The 21,811-nt window shown below is 32.7% G+C and overlaps 1 protein-coding gene across 3 annotated transcripts in view; it reads left to right on the top strand.

Annotated features, from left to right (window-relative positions):
• The window catches only part of RBM46 (RNA binding motif protein 46), a 43,566-nt gene that overhangs the window by 19,069 nt on the left and 2,686 nt on the right, over window positions 1-21,811 (top strand). The window contains exon 5 of one of the 3 annotated variants that reach the window (XM_074377014.1): window positions 15,597-15,656. The exons of the other annotated variants lie outside the window; for them this stretch is intronic. Within the exon in view, the coding sequence (XP_074233115.1) occupies window positions 15,597-15,652 (56 nt within the window). The 3' untranslated portion in view covers window positions 15,653-15,656. The remainder of the gene's footprint in view (window positions 1-15,596; window positions 15,657-21,811) is intronic. 3 annotated transcript variants of the gene reach the window in all.

The raw sequence follows: 21,811 nt of genomic DNA, 5'->3' as shown, positions 1-21,811 counted from the left end.
TAAAAAATTGCCAATAAATTGCTTTGAAACAGAAACTTTCTCTAATTTTTTTTTAATTTAAGGAATAGTTTTGAGACACTTAAACTAAATACAATATAATGATTACATTATAATTAAAGTTTTAAATTATACATAATTAGAAGAAAAATATTTTTAGAAAGTTATGCTTTTCTTTCTAATTTTCTAACTTTCATATTTTTTCAAACATTTTAAAAAACAAAAATAATTTGCTGAATTTGCTTTAATTCATCTAGTTGAGTAGGACAAGCATGAACCATTTATACATTAATTTGTTTTCATATGACCATCCAGTAGGATGAAAATTCCATTAACTCAACTCTGTGTCTTTGAACCTCTGAGAGGGCACAGTTGTTCATGAAAATGTATTTCCGTTACTTTTCTGAAAGATCATCATCTGGTATTACTCATAATTCTTAATCTTACTAACATTTGTATTAATGGACTGTAATTATTGTGGATAATATTGTGGGTAATATTATTATTACTACAGTGAGAGAAGCAGCTTAATAGAGTAATGAGTAATCAAGTAAAAGTAAAAGAACCTGTAGTCTCAGCTGCCCACAAACTATAACCTCAGAATAGCAAATGGATCATTTAGTCTTTGTGGACCTCAATGCATTCATCTCTAAAATATCAGGGTTTTGCTGGGTGAGCTCCAGGGGCACTGTTATCCCCCAAATTTACGGTTTTGATTAAAATAAAAAAAATCTATGAAGCACCAAAATAATAGTTTTTTTTTTTCACATGTACCAAGATAGATATTTGAATTCAAATAGTTTAAAATCAAGAGCTGCTTTTGCAGGGATTAATTCTTTTCTCGATTTAACCTTCCTTCCTTTATACAATTCAAAGCCTTATATCTGCTTCACAGCAGAACAACTGGATAAGAAAAATGAGAGGGTCAGTTACCTATTTCATTTTCATCATGACAGATAATTGCTTTTTTATTTCCTTCCCTGAATTTGTCATTGATTATAATCAAAACCAAGATTTTATTAAAAAAACAAGCTAATTACTTAACAGTTTGGAAATTAGTTTTCTTTTTGTAACAGAGAATCTAGGAAAATAATGTGTATTAAAACATACCATGTGACCAGTATTTGTTCGATAGATAAGTTATTAACTAATTAGTTATCATCTGATTTCATTTACTTTATACATTTATTTAGTCATGCTTGACCCTTTATTCTATAATTTCTTGGTATCTTTGGTTAATACATTCCTAAAATACTTGTTCTAGTATACTGGTTTTAATAGTAGCTATTGCTTTTTAATTTATAAATTTAATGTCATTTTTATTTAATATTTTAAAAAATCATGTTTATACATTCTTTCCTCTTGTATCAAAGACCACAGTAAATTTGCATATGTGTTGCATTCTTAGATGTCAGCAGCAATTCATAATTTTGCCACATGGTGTCACCTAAATACATATTTTAATGTGGCTTTAAAAGGAATTTCAATGTTATATTGATTTTCCTCTCCTCTAAGGCTTACTTACTTTGGGGGGTTTAGAGTCAGGGAAATCTGTATAAGAACTTGTACTTAGTCTTAAGCCTGTCATGCCTTTATTTCTGCTCCCTATTTAATATTTAGTAGACAGTAGTTGCTTATGCTATATAGTGAATGGACTAGTGAATGGAGACAGATGTTTTAGAAAAATGGTTTTACTGTGATGGATTCATTCAAGTGATCATCTGTGCTTTTAACCACTTTAAGATTGTTCAGTGTCAGTTGCTTCCAGATCTTTTGGTTAAGATTAAATATATTATCTACTCTTATTAGTTAATTTCAAATCTGGCATCTATCTAGAGCAATTCAGCCTCTATCCTAGAGTAATACATCCCCTATCGAAGACCTGGTAGTGCGTTACCTCTAAGAAGAGTACACTTCCCTCTGGAGATTCGAAACAAAAGAAAACAAAATAAAGAACTCTAATTTCCCCAATAGATTAGAAGCTCTAAATCACCAAAATGTTGACAACAACTTGGATTTTCTTGCTTCTTAAATTTGTAATATTTGGTTAAAGATATATTAGTGACATGTGGACCATTACTTATAGCAAGTGATATTTGAGTTATAAAAATGGCCTCTCTGTGGATTTTTATATATATAATAATTCATATTTTAAGAAAATTATTTATTTGGCTAACTGTATACCTTCCTGCATTGATTTTAGTAAATATAATCTTATATACTACACTGATAATGATTTCTACTGTAATTGTATTTATAACTTTAGGTTAAAAAGCATATAGGAATGCAATCATTGAGAACATCAGTCTGTTGTAATTGTAGTGTCTGATAATTTGGTCTGAAACCCCTTATTTCTTTTGTGTTTAAACAGTATAGCTTGATTCTTATACACAAATTAATCAAGAATAAACAAAATTGAATAAATAAAAATTGTAAACTAGGATGTACAACTCCAGCTTCTTTTATATAATAGCTAGCTATGTTCACTTAACTTCCCTTTTTTTTTTTGCAGATTTTGATTTCCTTTGTTATATTTTCTAAGGATGCTGTTATTAGAGATACTTGATTTTTTACTCTTCTTTTTTTTTTTTTAATGCTGTTTTGTAGATGGGTTGTTAAGACTATGAGCTCATAAAATTAATTTTTTTCTTGTTACCTTTATTTCAGCATACGTGTTCCAGTCTGCTTGTTTACTGGCCAGGTAGAGGGTAAACAGATTAGCAGCATATCTGACATATGTGTGTATGGTTTTTTTTCTTCCACTACTATGTTGATTTTAGGTCCAAAGGTGACCAAATATGTAGTTATAAATTTATGAAAGTTCAAGTTTCCTCCACTATCCAAAGTGGAGCGTTCCTGTGAAACCTTTAGTAAGCCAAAATGGCATAAAGCAAAGAAGCAATTACCTTAGGACACATCTTGCTAACAGATACAATAGAGCAAGGTAGAGCACAGATGCTCAGAGACACAGTTCAAAGCTGTGATGATTTGATGCTAAGCCATGAGTGTATTTCTTGGGGAAGGAGCTTGGTGGCGCCAGTCTGGATGTTTGAGCTGCATAGTGCCTCTGTAATGAAATTACTGCAAAACAAATGCTGAACACTGTTTTTGCTTTTTGCCTTTTTTTGTAGAAGGGAAAATCCTATTCGGATTTCTTTTACTTAGAAACAGGTAGTAATATAGGTCCTTTAGAAAAGTGAAGTGGCATAAAGTAAACTTTGGAAAAGTGGGGAATAGCTGTGTTGTAATTTGGGGCACAGAATTTGTAAGGTTCTAAGTGAGCCATTATGAGTCTTTGGAAAGCAGGTTTAAGATTGTTATTCTGCACTATAAAGTTATAGTATTTACCAAGAACCAAATAATTCAAGCAGAGAAATGTTTATTAATTTAAATGTCTCATTTGTGTGAATTAGGTGTCGCCATATGTTTCCTTGAGAAATCACAAATCAAGTTTCCTTGAGTGGTCAAGAATCCCTTGAGGGATTCCTAGATGTGAAGTTTAGATATGTCGAGCATGGATGTAATGATACCAGAGCGCTGGGAAGTTACTTCTTCTCTCACAAGAACTAGAGGGAAAGGGGAGATACTGAGCAAAAATAGGATTACTTGCCCTATGAAAGCACTCCCTAAGCTTCTGAGGGGGATTGATAAATATGATGAGATAGCTGTGTTTGTTTTCCTTTATTTCTTAATTTTTTTTCCTGTGATTTGCTGACGTAAGGTTTTTAAGTTCTTGTGTTGAAATGCATTTGGGCTCTCTGTGATCTCTTCTCTTTTTGCAATCACCTTTTTCTCATTTTTGCATCAGTGTTTTTTTAAACCTCACTTATTCGGACTTTGAAAAATCTCTGCACCTTTATTTATTTACTTTTATTTATTGTGGTTTATGCTGTGGGCAGGGAGCTGCCAACTTAGTGAACCTGACTTGGGGAGGGGGATTAAGAGGCTTTCTTCACGACACCTCTAAGGCCTTGGTGAGGAGATTGATGTCAGGCGTGCTTTAATTTAAATTGGTAAATAAGGGAATTATTTCATTGCTTTAAGATTTTATGTGAAGTTTTAGGCAATAATGATTTTTATTTTCAGTTCTTTCAATCTGATGTTCTATTTTGAAAGTTTTCACATGACAAGAAAATTTTCTATAATCAACTCACAAATATTTATATTTAGATAGGAGGTATGAATAAATTGAAACTAATCCAAACACAGTCGTCATATGTATTTATCCTTGAATGTTCTTTAAATATGTACTTCATTAATTCAGGGAACTTACATACATTCTAAAGCCCTATTATAAAACCCAACTTAGGAGAAAGGTAGAAAGATGTTCGACTTCCCCTCAGCTCAGTTTCTTAATGGGGAGAGATGGCATTGTCTCATATTGATGGAGCAGGCTGACCTAAGTAGAACATTAACCTTCCCTTTATCGTGTCTGTATCGTTTTACTGGTGATGGATGGGTTATCCACTTTCATCCTTCATCCCATGAAAGATACGAGGTGGCCTATTTAAAAATAATTAAAATACAAAAGAATTCAAATTTTAAATGGAAGGAATTGAAGCAATGGGAAATTATGAGTAGGAAAATAAAGCCAAGCAAAACTAAATATATTGTTTAGGGATGAATGAATATATGGTAAAACTATAAAGAAAAGCAAGAGAATGATCAACACTTTAAAATTAGGATCATGATTACTTTAAGGGCTAGAAGGAGAAATTGAAAGAATGCAAGAGAGACTTCTAAGGTATTGATAATTTTCTATTTCTAAACCTGGGTGGTGAGTGTATGTTTTTATTTTTAAAATTATGTTATACATTCTTCTCTTTGTATATCATGGTTTTATAATTAAATAAATAAGATGGCAAAGAATGAAAGCCGACCAGCCAGGAGTAAAAACCTAATTATTTTGTCAAAACCAGAATAAGAGTCATTCTATTCCAGAGATTGTCAAATTACCACACAGTTGACCCTGGAACAACACAGGTTTGAATTGTGCAGGTCTACTTGTACACAGGTGTTTTTCTTAGTAAATGCTGCAGTACCACAGGATCCCAGGTTGGGTGCATCTGTGGATGTGGAGGGCCGACTGTAAGTTATGTGTGGGTTTTCTACTGTGTAGAGGCTCAGCGCTCCGACCTCTGTTTTGTTTAAGGGTTAACTGTAATTCAAGACAAAAATTAGAAAGTTATGTAGTATCCAGACCAAATAATTTTATTTTGCTCAGACTATATCTGGAATGTTTGGTTTTGGGAACCAGTATTTAATTAAACCTGGACAACTGGGGAGAACTTGGAAACTGTGCGACAAGGACAATGAACAGCTGAAGTATTTGGGTCTGTTTAGTCTGTAAATATTAATATAATATTTACAAGGGGAATATGATTGCTGTCTTCGAATGTTTGAAGAGCTGGCGTATGGAAGGGAGACTTCAATATGAAGCTCCAGGGGTTGGAATTAAGTCTAATAGAGGAAAGTTTCAGACAGGGAGATTATGATTTGGTATAACCCAGAAACATGTGAGCGTTTAAACTCCTGAAAGCTTTGTATCCCTCAGTTATGAAAGGAAAAAAAAAACCTTTAATTTTTTAGCATGTATTTTAAACCTGTTTTTTAAAATTTTTATTCAGGTATAATTGCCTTACAGTATTTTACTAGTTTCAAGTACACAACATAGTAATTTGATATTTTTATAGCTTATTCTCCATACTAAATTGTTATAAAATATTGATGTATTCCTTGTGCTGTACATTACATTCTTTTAACTTAGTTATTTTATACCTAGTAGTTTGTGCCTGTTAAATCTGTTTATATTGTTAAGTAAATGTATGGAAGATGGCAAGATTCTTTACTAGATTATTGTGGATCAGAATTATCTTCCTTAACACCACTTGGAGTATATTAGCCTTACTATTTTGATGCCTTCTGAAAAATTTGTCCTTTTGCAAGCTTTGATTTAAGAAAGCTTATTTTTAGAATCCTTATTCTTCTCATACGAATAGTTGTTTATTATTCACTCCTATTTTAGGCTTTTCTGTTTTCATTTTCAGTTTATTGGCTGGCAGCTGGCTGATTGTTAATCCTTATTAATGTGTGTGTGTTCATGAAACAAATACTTACTGAACACTGTGCTTTGTCTAGAGTCCTGAGGATCACTGTAGTGAGTGAGACACAGTTGCTGCCTTCATAGAATGTTCATTCCACTGAGGGGGGAAATTGTTCAGTTACAATTCTGATAAACACTCTAAAGTATGGGGTGTTAGGAGAAAGTATAATTGGATGACCTGACCTGATCTGAGATGAAAGGATCAGGAAAAAGTACATGGCATTTTAGAGAGAATTTCAGTAAAAGGAAATTCAGTACTTTAAATTTAGTATAGCATATAGGCAACATAGAATGAAAGAACATAGCATTCTGAGCTAGATTTCATGAATTCATATCCCAGCTTCGTTACTTATTGGAAGAGTTGTTTAACCTGTCTGTACTTCAATTTCCTCATCTGTAAAATGGAAATATTAACAGTACTTACCTCATAGGGTAATTTTATTAAATGGCTTAATTTTGTATATTAAAATATGCCATGTACATATTGAAGAATAATACTTGTTCAGAAAACAAACCCAAGACACCAGAGTTTCCAATCACTTAAAATAATGAGTATTATTAGTAATAATAATAGTTAATATTCTTTGAGCACTTACTATATGTTAGGTACTATGCTAAATGCCTTTACATGGTACTACATTACTCTGTCAATTCTTTGAGGTAGGCATTATTTTAACGTCTACACTTTTTTTTTTTAACTGAAGTATAGTCAGTTACAGTGTGTCAATTTCTGGTGTACAGAATAATGTCCCAGTCATATATATACATACATATATTCATTTTTATATTCTTTTTCGTTAAAGTTATTACAAGATACTAAATACAGTTCCCTGTGCTATACAGAAAAAATTTGTTTTTTTAATCTATTTTTATATATAGTGGTTAACATTTGTAAATCTCAAACTCCCAAATTTATCCCTTCCCACTCCCTCTCCCCCAGTAACCTTAAGATTGTTTACTATGTCTGCGGGTCTCTTTCTGTTTTGTAGATGAGTTCATTAGTGTCCTCTTTTTTCTTTTTCTTTTTAGATACACTTTATTTTTTTAAATAAATTGAGTAGCTTGAATAATTTGCCTAGAATTCTCCAGTTAGCTAAGAGGCTGTGTTCTTAACTGCTGTAATATCACATGATTCCAGTAAAAAACTGACCTTTTCTAATGTTAAACATTTGATAACAGACTGTGAATTTGTGGGATATTATTTGCAAGTTATTCTTCTAAAACTTAATATATAGTGAGATAGGCTTTTGTTTCATACTTTACCTCCTTTTCAGAGACAGTTTTATGTTCCTTAGTCCTGCAAGCCCACTTACCAGACCCCTCCAGTGTAGTGTGGATCCAGGACATCTGACTGAATCCTAAGTGAAGTTCTGAGTTACAGAGATCTTGCAAACATACCTTGTTTACAAGGAAGCTTTGTGATTTTTAAGTTGACTCTTGGGTAAGCATTACCAGCTGGTGGCATATGTGCCAAGGTGTCAGATATGTGGGTTTTTGTTTTTTTTTCCCTCCATCATATGCTAGGCAGAATTTCAAACTGGCAGTTTGTTTATGTCTGTTTCATGGTCACTTGTTGCTTGGTACTCTCATTTTGCTTTCTGACTATACTCCAGACATCTCAGTACATAATTCAGTTATAGAATTTATCACTCCGATTATGTCTAACTATGCTTTTGCATTGTTACTTACTTGCTCAGGAACCTACACTGGCTTGCTGTTGTGATGTAGTCAAGTCTTCCGAACTCCACATTCTACTGTTCCCAATGCCCTGTTGCTTGGCCCCATTTGACCTAACCATAGACAGTACCTCTTGCTTTGATTATCTGAACTTGCCATGCTTGTTGGTATTCCCAAGCTTTTCCTAGTGCTGCTTACTCTGCCTGGAATATTCTTCTACTTTTATCTGCTTAACCTCTTACGTTAAGCTTTTCTTGGACATTGTAACTGAGAATGACTTGTTTTTTATATTACCCAACAGTTTAGTAATTTTTATATTACTGTTTATTTGCTGTTATAAAGTTTTGATCCATCAGGATTATAAAGCCAAGGAACTTTGTACATATAGATATATTTTTAATTATTATGTCCTGCATTATACAGATCAGTACTGTCTGCTCCTTTAATACTGAGCATGTAGTGCTTTTCCAATAATTGAAAGTGATCTGCATGCTGGAAGGTTAAAAGGGAAAATTCTAAGGAAAGAAAGTTTGGCTGTACTTTGAACAGAAAGAAGAAAGGACTGAAAAAGAAATACCTGAGATACGGCGTTGGTAGGTACAGACACAGAACAAGTAAATGATGAATAGTGGTTAACAGGATGATACGTATTTATGTTTCATGGATGTAGAAATGATCAGTAGATCACTTTTTAAATGCTAATAAAATGAGTTTTAAAATGTGAAAGTCTCGAAAGTCTGACTGAAAGAAAGACTGAGTCATATGGGTTATGTTATATTGAGTATGTAGATACGTATTGTGTGTGTGTGTTTATATATAAGGATGAAATTTGGGTAGTGGAAGAATAGGAAATTATGGTTGTAGTAGTTGCTTTTAAACTGTCTGAGAAAACTTTCATGTTTTTATCTCTATCAACAATACGTAGTATAGAATATAATGAATCATATTATGTACAATATTATTTTATTGGCCATTATGATAGCTTCTTAAGTTCATTACATAAGCCACAGTTACATTTAGTGCCATATATAACCTTTGTTAAGACTTCACAAATGGAGAATAATTGGCAATAGCTTATTGTATGTTATTTCTAAATTTAGTTTATATCAGCATTACATTTCTTCATTCTTCTACACAGGTGTAGACTGAGAAGATGCTGTTCTTCCTTTCAGTTTTGTTTCCTAAAGGCAGGAAAAACCTTGAAATTCAGGATGCTGAAAATTTAGCTGTCTTATTTGGAATATGCTGGAATCCTGTGCATTTAGTTATTTTCTGTTTTCAAAAGAAGAAATAGCAGTATGACGCATTGAGAATCTGAAAAACAGTTTTTCATCTTCCATACCACTTACTTTAAAATCTATACGGAAACCTTCAAATTAAAACCAGTAAATTCTTCAAAGATACAGAATATACTTATAACATTTAGTTTTAAATGACTTTTAAAACTTCTTTACACCTTCATAGAACAAGTCACAGGTCTACAATATTGAAAACCAGGCTCCTAATTGGTGGGAGTTATACCTAGTTTATCTTCTGACTCTTATTCCTACATAGCAGAAGGCTAAACTAGAGCATCGAATGATTTCAGTTTTCAGAAAACAAGATCCTGTCTCGGATCTTTGAAGTTTAATGTATCCTATTCTTGACTTTATTCTTGAATTTCCAATATACCTTTTCTTTTCCCTGGTCTCCTTTGGTGCCTTTTTTACTGAATAATCCCATTTGAAATAATTTATTGGAATATATTTTAACAATCAGTGCTTTTTTAAAGGAATGAAACTAATAAATGGTAAATTAAATTGGATTAAAAGCGCTGGTTAGTAACCTTGTGTTTGTCATTAAATTGAGATTCTGCTGATAGGTTTTACTTTTGTTTTGAGGATCATCACCATCTCTTCCATATATTAACAGAAATGTAGTTGTTGTAGATCAGTCATTTAAATTCCAGAATTTTTTTCCTGTTGAATTTGATTTCATTCTAATTAAAAATTAACAAAAAACTAATTCTAAAACTCCAGGTCCAGATGGTAGTATGTGAAGGCATTTAGGAGGGAAGACTTGCTGCATATTTAATAGTAATTCCAATTAGCATTTCTACTGAAAATCACCACTATAGTTTTTTTTCAGTTACCCAGAATCATTTTTCTTTTTATGTTATTCTATCTTGGCAGTAACTTTATTATTTTAAGTGGGTTTATTTTTTATAATTATAAATGATAAACTGCTCATTTATGTGTATCAGTACGATAGCTGTTCAGATTCCTTTTTTTTTTTTTTTGTGAACTTACTACATTACATGCAGACAGTAAAGGGCACAATTCATTTGTGAAAGCTTTGTAAATTACCACAGAGGGATCACATCCATGTAACTACCAGGTGAAGACATAAAATATCAATACCCTAAAAGGCTCCTTTGTACCCTACTCAGATATTACCCTCTATCCCCAAAGGAAGCTAGCCTTCTGACTTCCGTTTTTGAAATTTGTACAGCATTTTGTATACTTTTGTCTGGCTTATTTTGACATTATGTTTATGAGACTGGCCCATGTTGCTGCATGTAGCCGTTCTGTTCATTCACTCTCATTGGTATAAGTATTCCAATGAGATGTTTAATTTATTTGCTATTTCTATTGTCAGAAGTTCGAGGTGCTTTCAGTTTGGGCTGTTCGAATAACGATACTGCGAAGATTCTTGTTCATGGTGTTTTTTTGGGGTGTTCATTTGCATGCATTTTTGTTGAGTACATAGATGTAGAAGTGATGGGTCATGTTTTTCAAACTTTAGTGGATCATGCCAGAATGATTATACCAATTTACACTTTCCTAGCAGTACATGGGTTTCAGTTGTTCCACTTCCCTGCCAACATGTGGGTATTACCAGTCTTTTAAATTTTGAATATTCTGGTTAGTATATATTGCTGTCTCATTGAGATATAACTATATCACTGTTTAGTAATGATATTGAGCATCTTTTAATAGGATTATAGGAAATTAAGATATCCTCTTGATGAAGTCTCTGTTTTAAATCTCTTGTCCCTTTATTGCATGGAGTTGCCTGTTTTTTTTTCTTATTACTTAAGATTGTAGCCCTTTGTTGGATATATATTTTACAAATACCTTCTTCCACTTGGTGGCTTACCTTTCTGATCTCTTCACGATTCACTTGGAAAAGAACAGAAGCTCTTAATTTTAGTATGATTCAATTTATCCATCTTTTAAAGGTAGTACTGTTTGTGCCCTGCTTAAGAAATCTTTGCTTACCTTGAAGTGATGAAATATTCTCCTAATTATCTTTTAGAAATTTTTTTAATCTTTCAAATTTAGTGAGGTGTGAAAATTGTAGGTATATATGCGTGTATACACACGTGCACACAAACATAGCTGTGTTTGGTAGAGAATATCTTCCTTATCTTTTTTTCTTCTTCGCAATTATCATGACTCTTCTCAGCCCTTCTGTTTCTCTATGAATTTTACAATCACATTGTAAATTTATACCAAAAATCCTACTACAAATTTGATTGGAATTGAATTGAATCTGTGGATCAATTTGTGAAGAAATGACATTTTTATAGTATTGGGCCTTCTGATGCATGAAAATTATAGATTTCTCCATTTATTTAGGCTTTCTTTAATTTCTTTAAACATTCAGTAGTTTACTGTGTAAATATTTCCTACATCTTTTGTTAGATTTCTAGCTATTTAATGTTTTTCAATGCCACTATAAAAGATGCCTTTTAATTTCGATTTCTAGTAGTTCCTGTTTATATGAATATAATTTAATTTTACATATGAAATAAAACTGTTTATTTGATCTAATGGTTTGACTCCGCTTTGTTTTAAATTCTCTACATACACAGTCACGTCAAGTGCAAATAGCTTTTTCTTCCTTTCTATTCCTACACTTTTCTTTTTTTTCTTGCCTATTTTACTGGCTAGGACCACTAGTCCGGCATTGAATACAAATGGTGATAGAACATATCCTTGTAAACATTCAGCATTTCTCCATTAAGGTATGATGTTTGCTGTGGTTTTTTATTATAGAAGTCCTTTATCACATTAAGGATAGTCCCTTCTATTCCTAGTTTGCTAAGAGTTTTTTTTTTAATGGGTGATAAATTTTATTAGATGCTTTTCTGTATCTATTTAGATAATTATATCATTTTTGTCTTACTATTTTAATGTGGTGAATTGCATTGTGTGATGTTTGAATGTGACATCAGTCTTGCATGTGAAATAAACCCGGTTTGGTCATGGTACATTATCCTTTTTATGTAGTGCTAAATTTGAATTTTGATATTTTCTTTAGAATTTTTACATCTGGTGTTACATCTGTTATTCTCCCACAGTTCTGGAGGCAGGCAGTCAGACATTAAGATGTTGTGGGGCCACGCCCCCTCTGAAGCTGGTAGGGGGGAATTTCCTTGCTTCCGTTAGCTTTTCTTGTTTGCCAGCAGTCCTTTAGCTTGCTGGCTTGCAGATGCATTACTCCCAGCTCTGCCTCTGGTGGATATGGTCTTCTTCTCCCTGTCTGCCTCTGTGTCTTCACATGTTACTCTCCGCTCTCTGTTTCCCTGTTCCTGTAAGGATGTCAGTTGTATCAAGATAAGGGTCCACCCTACTCCAGTCTGACCTCTTCTTAGCTAATTACTTTTGCAATTACCCTGTTTCCAAATAAAGTCACATTTTGAGGTATTAGGACTTCAGCATATCTTTTTGGGGCACACAGTTCAATTCATATATCAGGGCAGGTCAGTAATCATCTTTAAATTTCTTTAGCTTTCATGATTTTTGGTCTGCTTATTCTGTTACTAGGAGAGGGTAATGAAAATCATACATTATGACTACAGATTTATCTTTTCCTCCTTTTGAGTCTGTCAGATTTTGCTTGATATATTTGGAGGTTATGTATTAGGTGCATAGACATCTAGAATTGTCAAATTTTCTGGTGAAGTGTATCTTTTATCATTATACTATGTCATTTTATTTCTGTGATGCATTCCTGCCTTAAAGAATACTATTTCTGATATTAGCATAGACTTTTAAGCTTTCTTCTGGTTAGAGTTGCATATATATTTTTTTTTCATTTTTTAACTTTTCCTTTTCCTGTATCTTAGCCTTAAGATGAGCGCAATATATAGTTAGGTTTTGTTGTTTTTGCCATTGCTTGTTTTTGCTGAAAGTCTGTGTTTTGAATGGTCAGCTTGCATTGAATGTACTTACTGATGTGCTTAGAATTAAGTATCTTATCTTGCCATTTGCGTTCTATTCCTTGTCCCTGTTCTGTTTCCCATTTCTCCTTTCTTGCCTTCTTTTGATGGATTCTTTCTTTGCCTTTTTTTTTTTTTTTCGTTTAGCTGTATTAGTCCTAGAATCTTTATTATACTTTTAGTGATTACCTGGAGACTCCAAAGTGTATTCTTAACTTACTAAAGTCTAATATTAATTAGTGCTTTTATTCCATTCCAGACAATACAAGGACTTTAGTACACTTTAATTTTTAAAATTTTCTCTTCCAATTTGTATAGTGTCTTGATATTTCCATATGTCTTAAACCTATGTTTTAACTCCCTACATACCTAATTATAGTAGTATTTAGTTAATATATATTTGTATTCAATTATCATTTACATATTATTTCCTCTGCTCTTTATTTTCTCCTGTATCACTCAACTTCCACTATGATTATTTCTTTATTCTGTCAAAGAACATTCATTTGTGCTTTCTTTGGTATGAATATGCTTATGGCAGATTACCTCAGTTTTGTTTGCCTGAGTCTGTCTTTAATTCATTTGCCTTTTGAAAGGGTATTTACTCGATTAGTAGTTATTTTCCTTTAATTCTTTGAGATTATTAGTTCCATTTATGTCCTCTGTCTTTGTTGTTCCTGTTGAGAAGTCAGCTGTAATTTGCTTATTACTCCAATTCTGTTGTAAACTCTGCCCTCTCTGGCTACTTTTAATGTTTTCTTTTTATTTGTGATTTTCAGAAGTGTTACTAGATAGATTTATGTGTAGTTTCTTAGTTTAACTTAATTGGGACTTTCATCACTTCTAAAATCTGTGGATCAATGTATATCACTTGTTTTAGAAAGTTCTAAACTATTCTGTTTTCATATATTGCTTTTATCCTGTTTTCTCTTTCCTTTCTATATGGTTCTCCAATCACACATATGTTAAGATCTTTTTACTGTGTCCTACGTATCTATTACGTTCTTTCTGTACTTCTCCATTCTTTTGTATATTTGATCTGCATATTTTCTTCAGGTCTGTCTTTCGGTTCTTGAATTTTTTTCATCTGTGTCTCACATGATAAAGACATTCATTTGGATTCATTTCTCAGTCCTAAAATTTCATTTGACTCTTTTTTATGATTTCCACTTTTCCTCCAAAATTTTTAGTCGTATTTTTCACTTCCTTGAGCATATTATCATAATTAGTTTAATACCCAGTTGTGAAAACATTACATTTCCTATAGATGTGTTACTGTTGATTTTTGTTTCTGGTGGTTTTAGGGCATATTGTTTTATCACTTTGTATGACTGGTTAGTTTTGACTGAATATCAGACACTGGATATGAAAAACGTGGAGATAATTTAAAAGCTAACGTGCAGCAGCGTGTTTATTCAGAGACGTTTTATTTTTGCTTCAGAAAGGGAATCAAAGGATTGGCAGTCCCAGATGGCCTTAATTCAGGCAGGGAGTGAGAAGTTTTGAATTTTGCTGTAGCCATCATTAAAGTTGGTCCACTTCTGGATTAGTTTTGTTCGGGGTTCCAGACATGTCTCATCAGTAGCTCCTCAGCTCCAGTCTTTGTCCACCGGTCCTCAGAAATGCGTCTCTCTCTTGCCGTCTTCCCTTGCCTCTCAGATCCCTCTTTGGAACTGGCCAATCCTTCTAAGGTAAACACAATTCCAAAGATATGCACATCTCTGTGGGTTTCCTTCTTGTCTAAGATCATAGCCCCGCAGTTGTCTGTCTTGGCCATTCCCAGCCCTTTCAGATAGGCAGCTCTGCTTTAATAACTGTCTGCATACTCTGGTTCTCATGGGGAGGGTTGATTAGTGTTACCTATTTCATGATGTGAAAATCAGAAAGTAATGTGACTATTTTTTTCTGCTGAGTTATAATCTTTAAGGTGGCTGTTCAAAAGTCTACAGTTTTATGTGACTTATAAAACATTTTTCATTTGTTCATACTTGCATGCAGTTTCTTAGCATGAATTTAGGTGTACACACCTACCAGAAAGCTGTAAGGCACGTGAAGAGAGAGCCAGTGAAAAGGATGGATGTCCAAAGTTGTGTTGTCCTATATATGGTTAAGTTAGGCTTTGAGTAGACAAAGTTTAGCTCTTAATAAGCAAAATGTTTTTTTAAGTTTAGTATTATTTTGGCCATTAATTTATTTTTAAGACAAAGCAAGGGTATTGGTTTTTTTTCAAATTCACTTACATATTTTGACTGCTTATCAAAAACTGGGCAATCTCATTTGTTTTTAAAATCCTTTTCTTATGTTATTAGTAGAATAGTACTTCTTAGAAAAACAACTCATGAGGACTTATTTTGTATAGAAAGGTATATGTATTTCTGTTAATGTATTAACTCATGATTTTCATTCCAACAACAAAAATACAGTTCTCTTTGTTCATCTTTGCAGAACTTTGGAAATAACTATTTATCACTTGTTTCTTTTCCTCTATGTTTATTTTCATATTTACTGATCAAAAACTTTGTAACTAAAGTCATCAAGGATTCCATACACTTCCAAGACAGGGATAACATTAGTCTGCAGACTCAAATTCTTTTCTGTCTTCACTACTTACAGACAGGGAACACAGTCTCTTCAGCCTGGACCTATGTAGAAGAATTTGGAGAAAATAAGCAGGTAAGAAAAAGTCTCAGGAATATTAAGTGATATGTTTAGTTTTCAAAAGCCAGTTATAAAGTATTCTTCTTATGGTTTTAAGAAGAAACATTTTAAATTGTCCAGTGAAACCTTGTGAACATTTTTGATTATTATGGCTTTTTAATTCTAGACTCATTAAGCAGTTTTAAAAAGTTAAACTGGTTTTCATATTTCAGTTCTTCTCAAAACTTTTAACATGTACATTGTGAGCCACGAAGATGGCAAACAGTATTTTACGGTAGATGTAGTTGGAATGAGTGTATTATAAGTAGATTACCCAGAATTTCTCAAACTTACTTGAAAATTGAACCCTAATTTTTTTCAAACTTACTGAACCAAAATTATTATTGATACAATTTAGAATAAAAGTTCTGTTTATTAGGATTCTCTGTTTAGTTTTTCCAGCATGGTACTGAGAAGGAAGGATAGTTTTAGGAGGAAGTTAAAAGGTAGTTTATATTTTTAATGAAGATTATTACTATCCAAATTCCTTTTTATGTGTAGAGGCAAAAAATGTAGTTCCTTGGGTAGCAATCCACATGTTCCTGAGGAAGTTAATTCATCTTTCTGTGCCCCAATTTAATCCTTGTTAAAAAGAAAAATAATAGCACTTATCTTGTAAGGCTATTGTAAGGATTAAATAGTACCCATCTTGTAAAGTTATTTTTGACACTTAGTAAGTGCTCAGTAAAGATTAGCTGTTATTAATATAACTTACACTTCAGATACAAAGAAATACATTTATTATGCTTGAAACTTAAAACTGTTTAGATCTTAAATCTTAGCATAAAAATTCAAATATGTGATGCTATGGTCCAAACTACCTTTCCTACAAGTTTTTATAGTTCAAATTTTGAATTATGAGGACTAATTTTACTGATGGAAATGAAACTTTGAAGAGAGCTGCTATCTTTCCTGAGGCTTTTATGTTCTCATCACTTTTGCTCAGATAGTTTTTCTGTTGAGCTACAGTTTTTGATCTGTACTGAAGCCTAGTTTACTACAGCTCAGATCATAATTTTCCCTTTCATAGGCTAGTCTTTTATTACTCTCTTTCCAAACGGTATAGAAACTAGCATTAAAAGGAATCTGACATATGAATCTCTTAGTACAGAGGTAGCAGACTGGAAGCTCTAGATATGGCTTGTTTGGTCTCGAGTTTTTTGAAAGGAAAGCAAGTAGGCTTCGTTTCGGTACAAATAGTTAGACACCTGTTGTTTTACGTTCGGTCCTTTCTGAGTTCTTTTTTTGGTTGTTACATCTTGGTCTCTGAAGGCATTTGAGTTTGTAATTGCTGTGCTTAACATTTTAAGAATTTTTCTGATTTGTTTTTCATGTTTTCCCATTATATATTATCCCTATTAAAAGTTCTTCCGAAAATGATTTGCAGAGTTCTTCAGTGAAATAATTGTTTCTGTGGTCAAGTGTGGGAAGACCCATGTACTGTATACTCCCCTTGGAAAATCATGTTAGCATATTGAACAATTGTAATAGTAGTCTGCCTAGCTGTTAAGCCCAAACCCATCTTTCCTAAAATTTTCCCAAGATTTTTTTGGCTGAGGGATTTGTTTTGAGGTACTTGAATTGTGTGATATATAGTTTGGAAAACACTTAAGGTAACCCAAAGAAACACTTGGGATTTCTTTATAATTTTTTTGAGGTATAATTGAAATACAGTCAAATGCACATATTTGAAGTGTACCCTTTGGTCAGGTCTGCTTTATACATCTGTGAAATGACACCCATGTTCAAGAAAATAAACATTTCCGTCACCTCTACTATAACCCATTCCTTCTCCTACCCTCTTTCCCAGGCAACCACTGAACTGATTGCTGTCACTATAGTGACGTTAGTTTGCATTTGCTAGAGTTTCAAACCCTTGTTTTTGAAAATTTAAATTATAATCTTTAAATACTTTAGAATCAAACAGCTGTGATTTCTTAAAAATAAAAGCACAGATATCTGACAGTGTATGTTTGTGATAGTTGTTATAAAGTATCAAAGTTTCACAGTAAGGATTTATTGCTCTTTTAAAATTATATTGGAAAATACATTTTAAATTAAAAATAATTTACTTAAAAACAAAACCAGATGATTTTCTCCAAAATTGAATCTAAAAAAATATAATTACTCTAGTAAAAATAGAGAACTAACTAGAACTTTATAAGGAAGCAATTATAGACAGAAACTTTCTTTCTTATCCAGTTATCTGTTACTAAGACTAGTATACTCAAAGCCTCCTATAAATCATCTTAAAACAGAAATACTGACCTACGCTATTCTGTGGGCCTAGTCTTAAAAAAAAAAAAATTGGTTACTTCAATTCTACTGTTTGCCCTTTCCTGTCAGTCACCTGATAGGAAAAGTAAGTAGAAAATAAAAATAATTTTTCAAAATTTAATTATCATAGTACCCTTTCCCAGTAAATGAGTAAATGAGTAAAAATGCCAGTGAATTTGATAACACTAGTGTATTCTGACTAAAGCATCACTTAAAAATTTTTAGTTACTGATTTAAAAATATTTCCTAGGTTATAAGATGCTTAATAATTAGCAGTTCTGAAAATTCTTTCCTCTCCTTTATAGTTAGCTTTTGATTTTCTATACTAGGACAGAAAGTACAAAATAATAAATGATGAATATTATTTATATTCTAATATAGATGATTTTTTTCTCTGTGTTAAATCCAGCCATATTTTATGTTCTGGGTGTATATAATAAATGCCGTTAAAAAATGTTTGTTTTCCAGATGAAATTCAGTGGTTCAGTAAGTTACTGAGTTATTACAGTATGGCTGTTTGACTGTTAGAAATGGAAATAATAAAGTGTGAAATGAATTTTTTTCAAAAATGTTCATAAAGATCTTACAGAAATTTAAAGAAATGTTTAAAATATGTATTAAAGGTATAGGAAAGGTATTTCATCAATCAATATCAGATGCTTCGCCCTCATACATTGGTGTTGGGAGTGCTTAAATGGTATATAGCTGCCTTGGAAACAGTTGGCAGTACCTCAAGAAGTGAAACCTAGAGTTTACCATATGACCCAGCAATTCCATTCGTACGTACGTACTCAAGAGAATTAAAGTCACATGTCCACACAAAATCTGGTGCACATTATTCCTTAGCAGCATCATTCCTAACAGATGAATGGATAAACAAAATGTAGCCTCTTCATACAATGGGTATAAAAAGAATGAAGTTCTGATATATGCTATATGGATGAACCTTGAAAACGTTTTGCTGAGAAGCCAGTTTAAAAAGACCACGTAAATTGTATGATTCCATTTATATGAAAAATCCAAAATAGGCAAATCTGTAGAAACAGAAATTAGTGGCTGCTGGGGCTGGAGGAGAGGGAATGGGGAGTGACTGCTGGTAGATACAGAGTTTGTGCTGAGGGTGATGAAAATGTTCTGGATAGTGGTGTTGGTTGCACATCTTTGTGAATATACTAAAAATCACTGAATTGTACATTTTAAAAAGGTGAATCAAAAAAGAAGGGGTGGATGTAAAGGTGGAACTCTAGAGGGTGGAGGTAACAAGGGGAAAAAATCCAATTATGAGGAATTTACTCTTTTATAGAAAATTTATTCAAGGAGTATGTGGTCAGAAACAAGCTAAAAGAAAAAGAGCCAAAATTAATATGAGAAGACGCTTTCATTGAATTCACTTTGAAGTCTCTATTAAGGGTTTTCTCCTTCTTTATGTGAAACAGAAAAGCAGCTAGAGAATCTGTGATATTTGGTCAATATGTGTAAGAGAATTAGAAACAAAAAATAAGACAAATAAAGAGATAAATCAGCATGCATCCATTGCTTAGATTTCCTTAAGGAACATTGTGGTGGTATTTGTCTCTTGTGTCGGACAGAGGAAGGGAGTAGCCTGCATTATAATCGCTAGAAGCGGGACTGGCGAGCGGCTGTGAATGTGCTGCAGGCCTCTGCGCTGTTCTCCTGTCAGATGTGGTGCCACAGTTACCACTCACTTTCCTGCCCCTTCCAGACACAGCTTCAGGATTCTTTGGAATCCGGAGTCCTTTTAGCCTTTACTACCTGATTGGAGTTGGCACTGAAGGTTAAGCCTGTTTACTAGTCTTTACATAGATCAGTGTTAGTCTATGAAAATATTTGTTTTCATTCAAAATATAAATGTGAAATTTTAGAGGATTTGATCAAAATGCTGTTGCTAATAATTATATTAAAGCATTATAATGGAGCAAGTAATACCTTTTTTGCAAAAGAGTCTTTTCATCAAATGAAGTACTACATAAAAGTTTAGCATATAAAAGCAAAGGAATGCAGAGCTGGGTGGTTGAAATGAGAAGTGTGGGGGTGGGTAGGTGCAAACAAAAGCCAGGTAGCCTAAAGCACCATCTACTTTATTTCCATCCCCCTGCTTACAGCAGCCTTTTGAGATAGTTTCTCTCAACTCAGTTTTGAGAAGATTGCCAAAGTAAAATGCTTGATCAAGTGGCAGTAATACTTTCCTAGGAATTGAGAGGCCTAATTTAACCATGGTGGTATGGAACACTTAGTCAGCCATTTTTTTGTCTATATCATTCTTCAGTGAAAAAGATGGTTTGAATTAGGGACTTCTGAGGACTCAACTCTTCTTCGTTTAATATTTTGATTTGGAAAATCTGATTAGCCAAAAGCTTTATTGATATCAACAATAAAAAGACAAAACCAATAAGAATGGTCAAAGGGCTTGAACAGATACTTCACTAAAGATGTTCAAATGATCACTCAACACATTATCGATCATAAGGGAAATCCAAATTAAAACCAAAATGAGATACCGTTTCATATCACTGGAATAGCAGTGATTAAAAACACTGACAATATCAAATGTTGGTGAGGGTGTGGAGCAACTGGAACTCTCATATATTTTATTGATGTGAGTGTAAAAATGGTCACATTAGAGCACTGTTTGGTAGTATATATCCCTACCCTATGACCCAGCAATTCTACTCTACTGTTTACCTCAAACAAATGAAAATAGATAACCCACAAAAAGACTTGTATAAGAATGTGTACAACAGCTTTATTCATAATATTTAAAATTTAGAAACATCCCAGATCTTTATCAACAGGTAAATAGATAAAGGAATTATGGTGTATTCATACAGTGGAATACTATTCAACAATAAAAAGGAACAAATGACTGATAAACACAACATGAATGAATCTTGGAAATTATGTTGAAAGGAAGAAGATAGACATAAAAATACTTTTAAGAAGTACATTTTATATGAAGTCTAAGAATGGTCTATAAACTATGCTTATCATGATAGAAATCAGAAAGTGGTTGCCTCCAACAGAAGGGCTCTTGACTGGAAAAGAATAATGGGAACGTCTAGATTGATGGATATGTTTTTTATCTTGTTTTGGGTGTTGGTTACATAGGTTTATATAGTTATCAAAACTCATTGAAATGAGCACGTAGGATGTATGCATTTTATGATATGTAAATTGTTCCTCAATTTAAGAAGTGTTAGGCAGTTGAATAATTCCCAGTGTAAAACTTAAATTCTGAAACTGGCTCTGTATTGTTCCCTTAAGAAGGGGAAAGGGGAGTACAGAGCCCAGTCTAAGGCTGAAACGGTGGGTTTGAAGAGCTAAGGATATTCATTGGGAAGAAAAACCAGGGGTGGGCTAGTAAGTATATGCTAAGAATTTTAATTCATTTATTGATTTGTTGTTTCACAGAAATCAGTGATGCTTTCTGAGTTTTATTGTCAGTGATACATCTATTGTATGTTAGAGGAAAACATGATTCATCAAGGTTTATCTCACTAGTTACTAAGTTTGATATGTATTCCTATTTTCAAATCACCCAGATATTTTTCTGAAATATTTAGATTCTTAGATTGTTGAAAAAATTATTTTGAAATGCTTAAAAACATCAGAAGCCGTTTGTTTCCTAATCTTTGTAGTATTGTGGGGGGGGATTTTTTTCTCTTAATTTATTATCCTCTATGGATAAAGTCATCAAAGAGAACTTTTAATTTTATATTTTTGTTTACTCTCCTTAAAAATGTGAGAATACAGCAGTCCATTAATGTATTTTTATTTTTATTTCTTAAATATTTTTGTCTTTTTTAAGGCTCTTTTTAATTTTTTTCTTTTAATTT

Source organism: Camelus bactrianus, chromosome 2 (assembly GCF_048773025.1).
Source record: "Camelus bactrianus isolate YW-2024 breed Bactrian camel chromosome 2, ASM4877302v1, whole genome shotgun sequence".
NCBI lineage: Eukaryota > Metazoa > Chordata > Mammalia > Artiodactyla > Camelidae > Camelus > Camelus bactrianus.
This window is presented reverse-complemented; position numbering and strand designations above follow the sequence as displayed.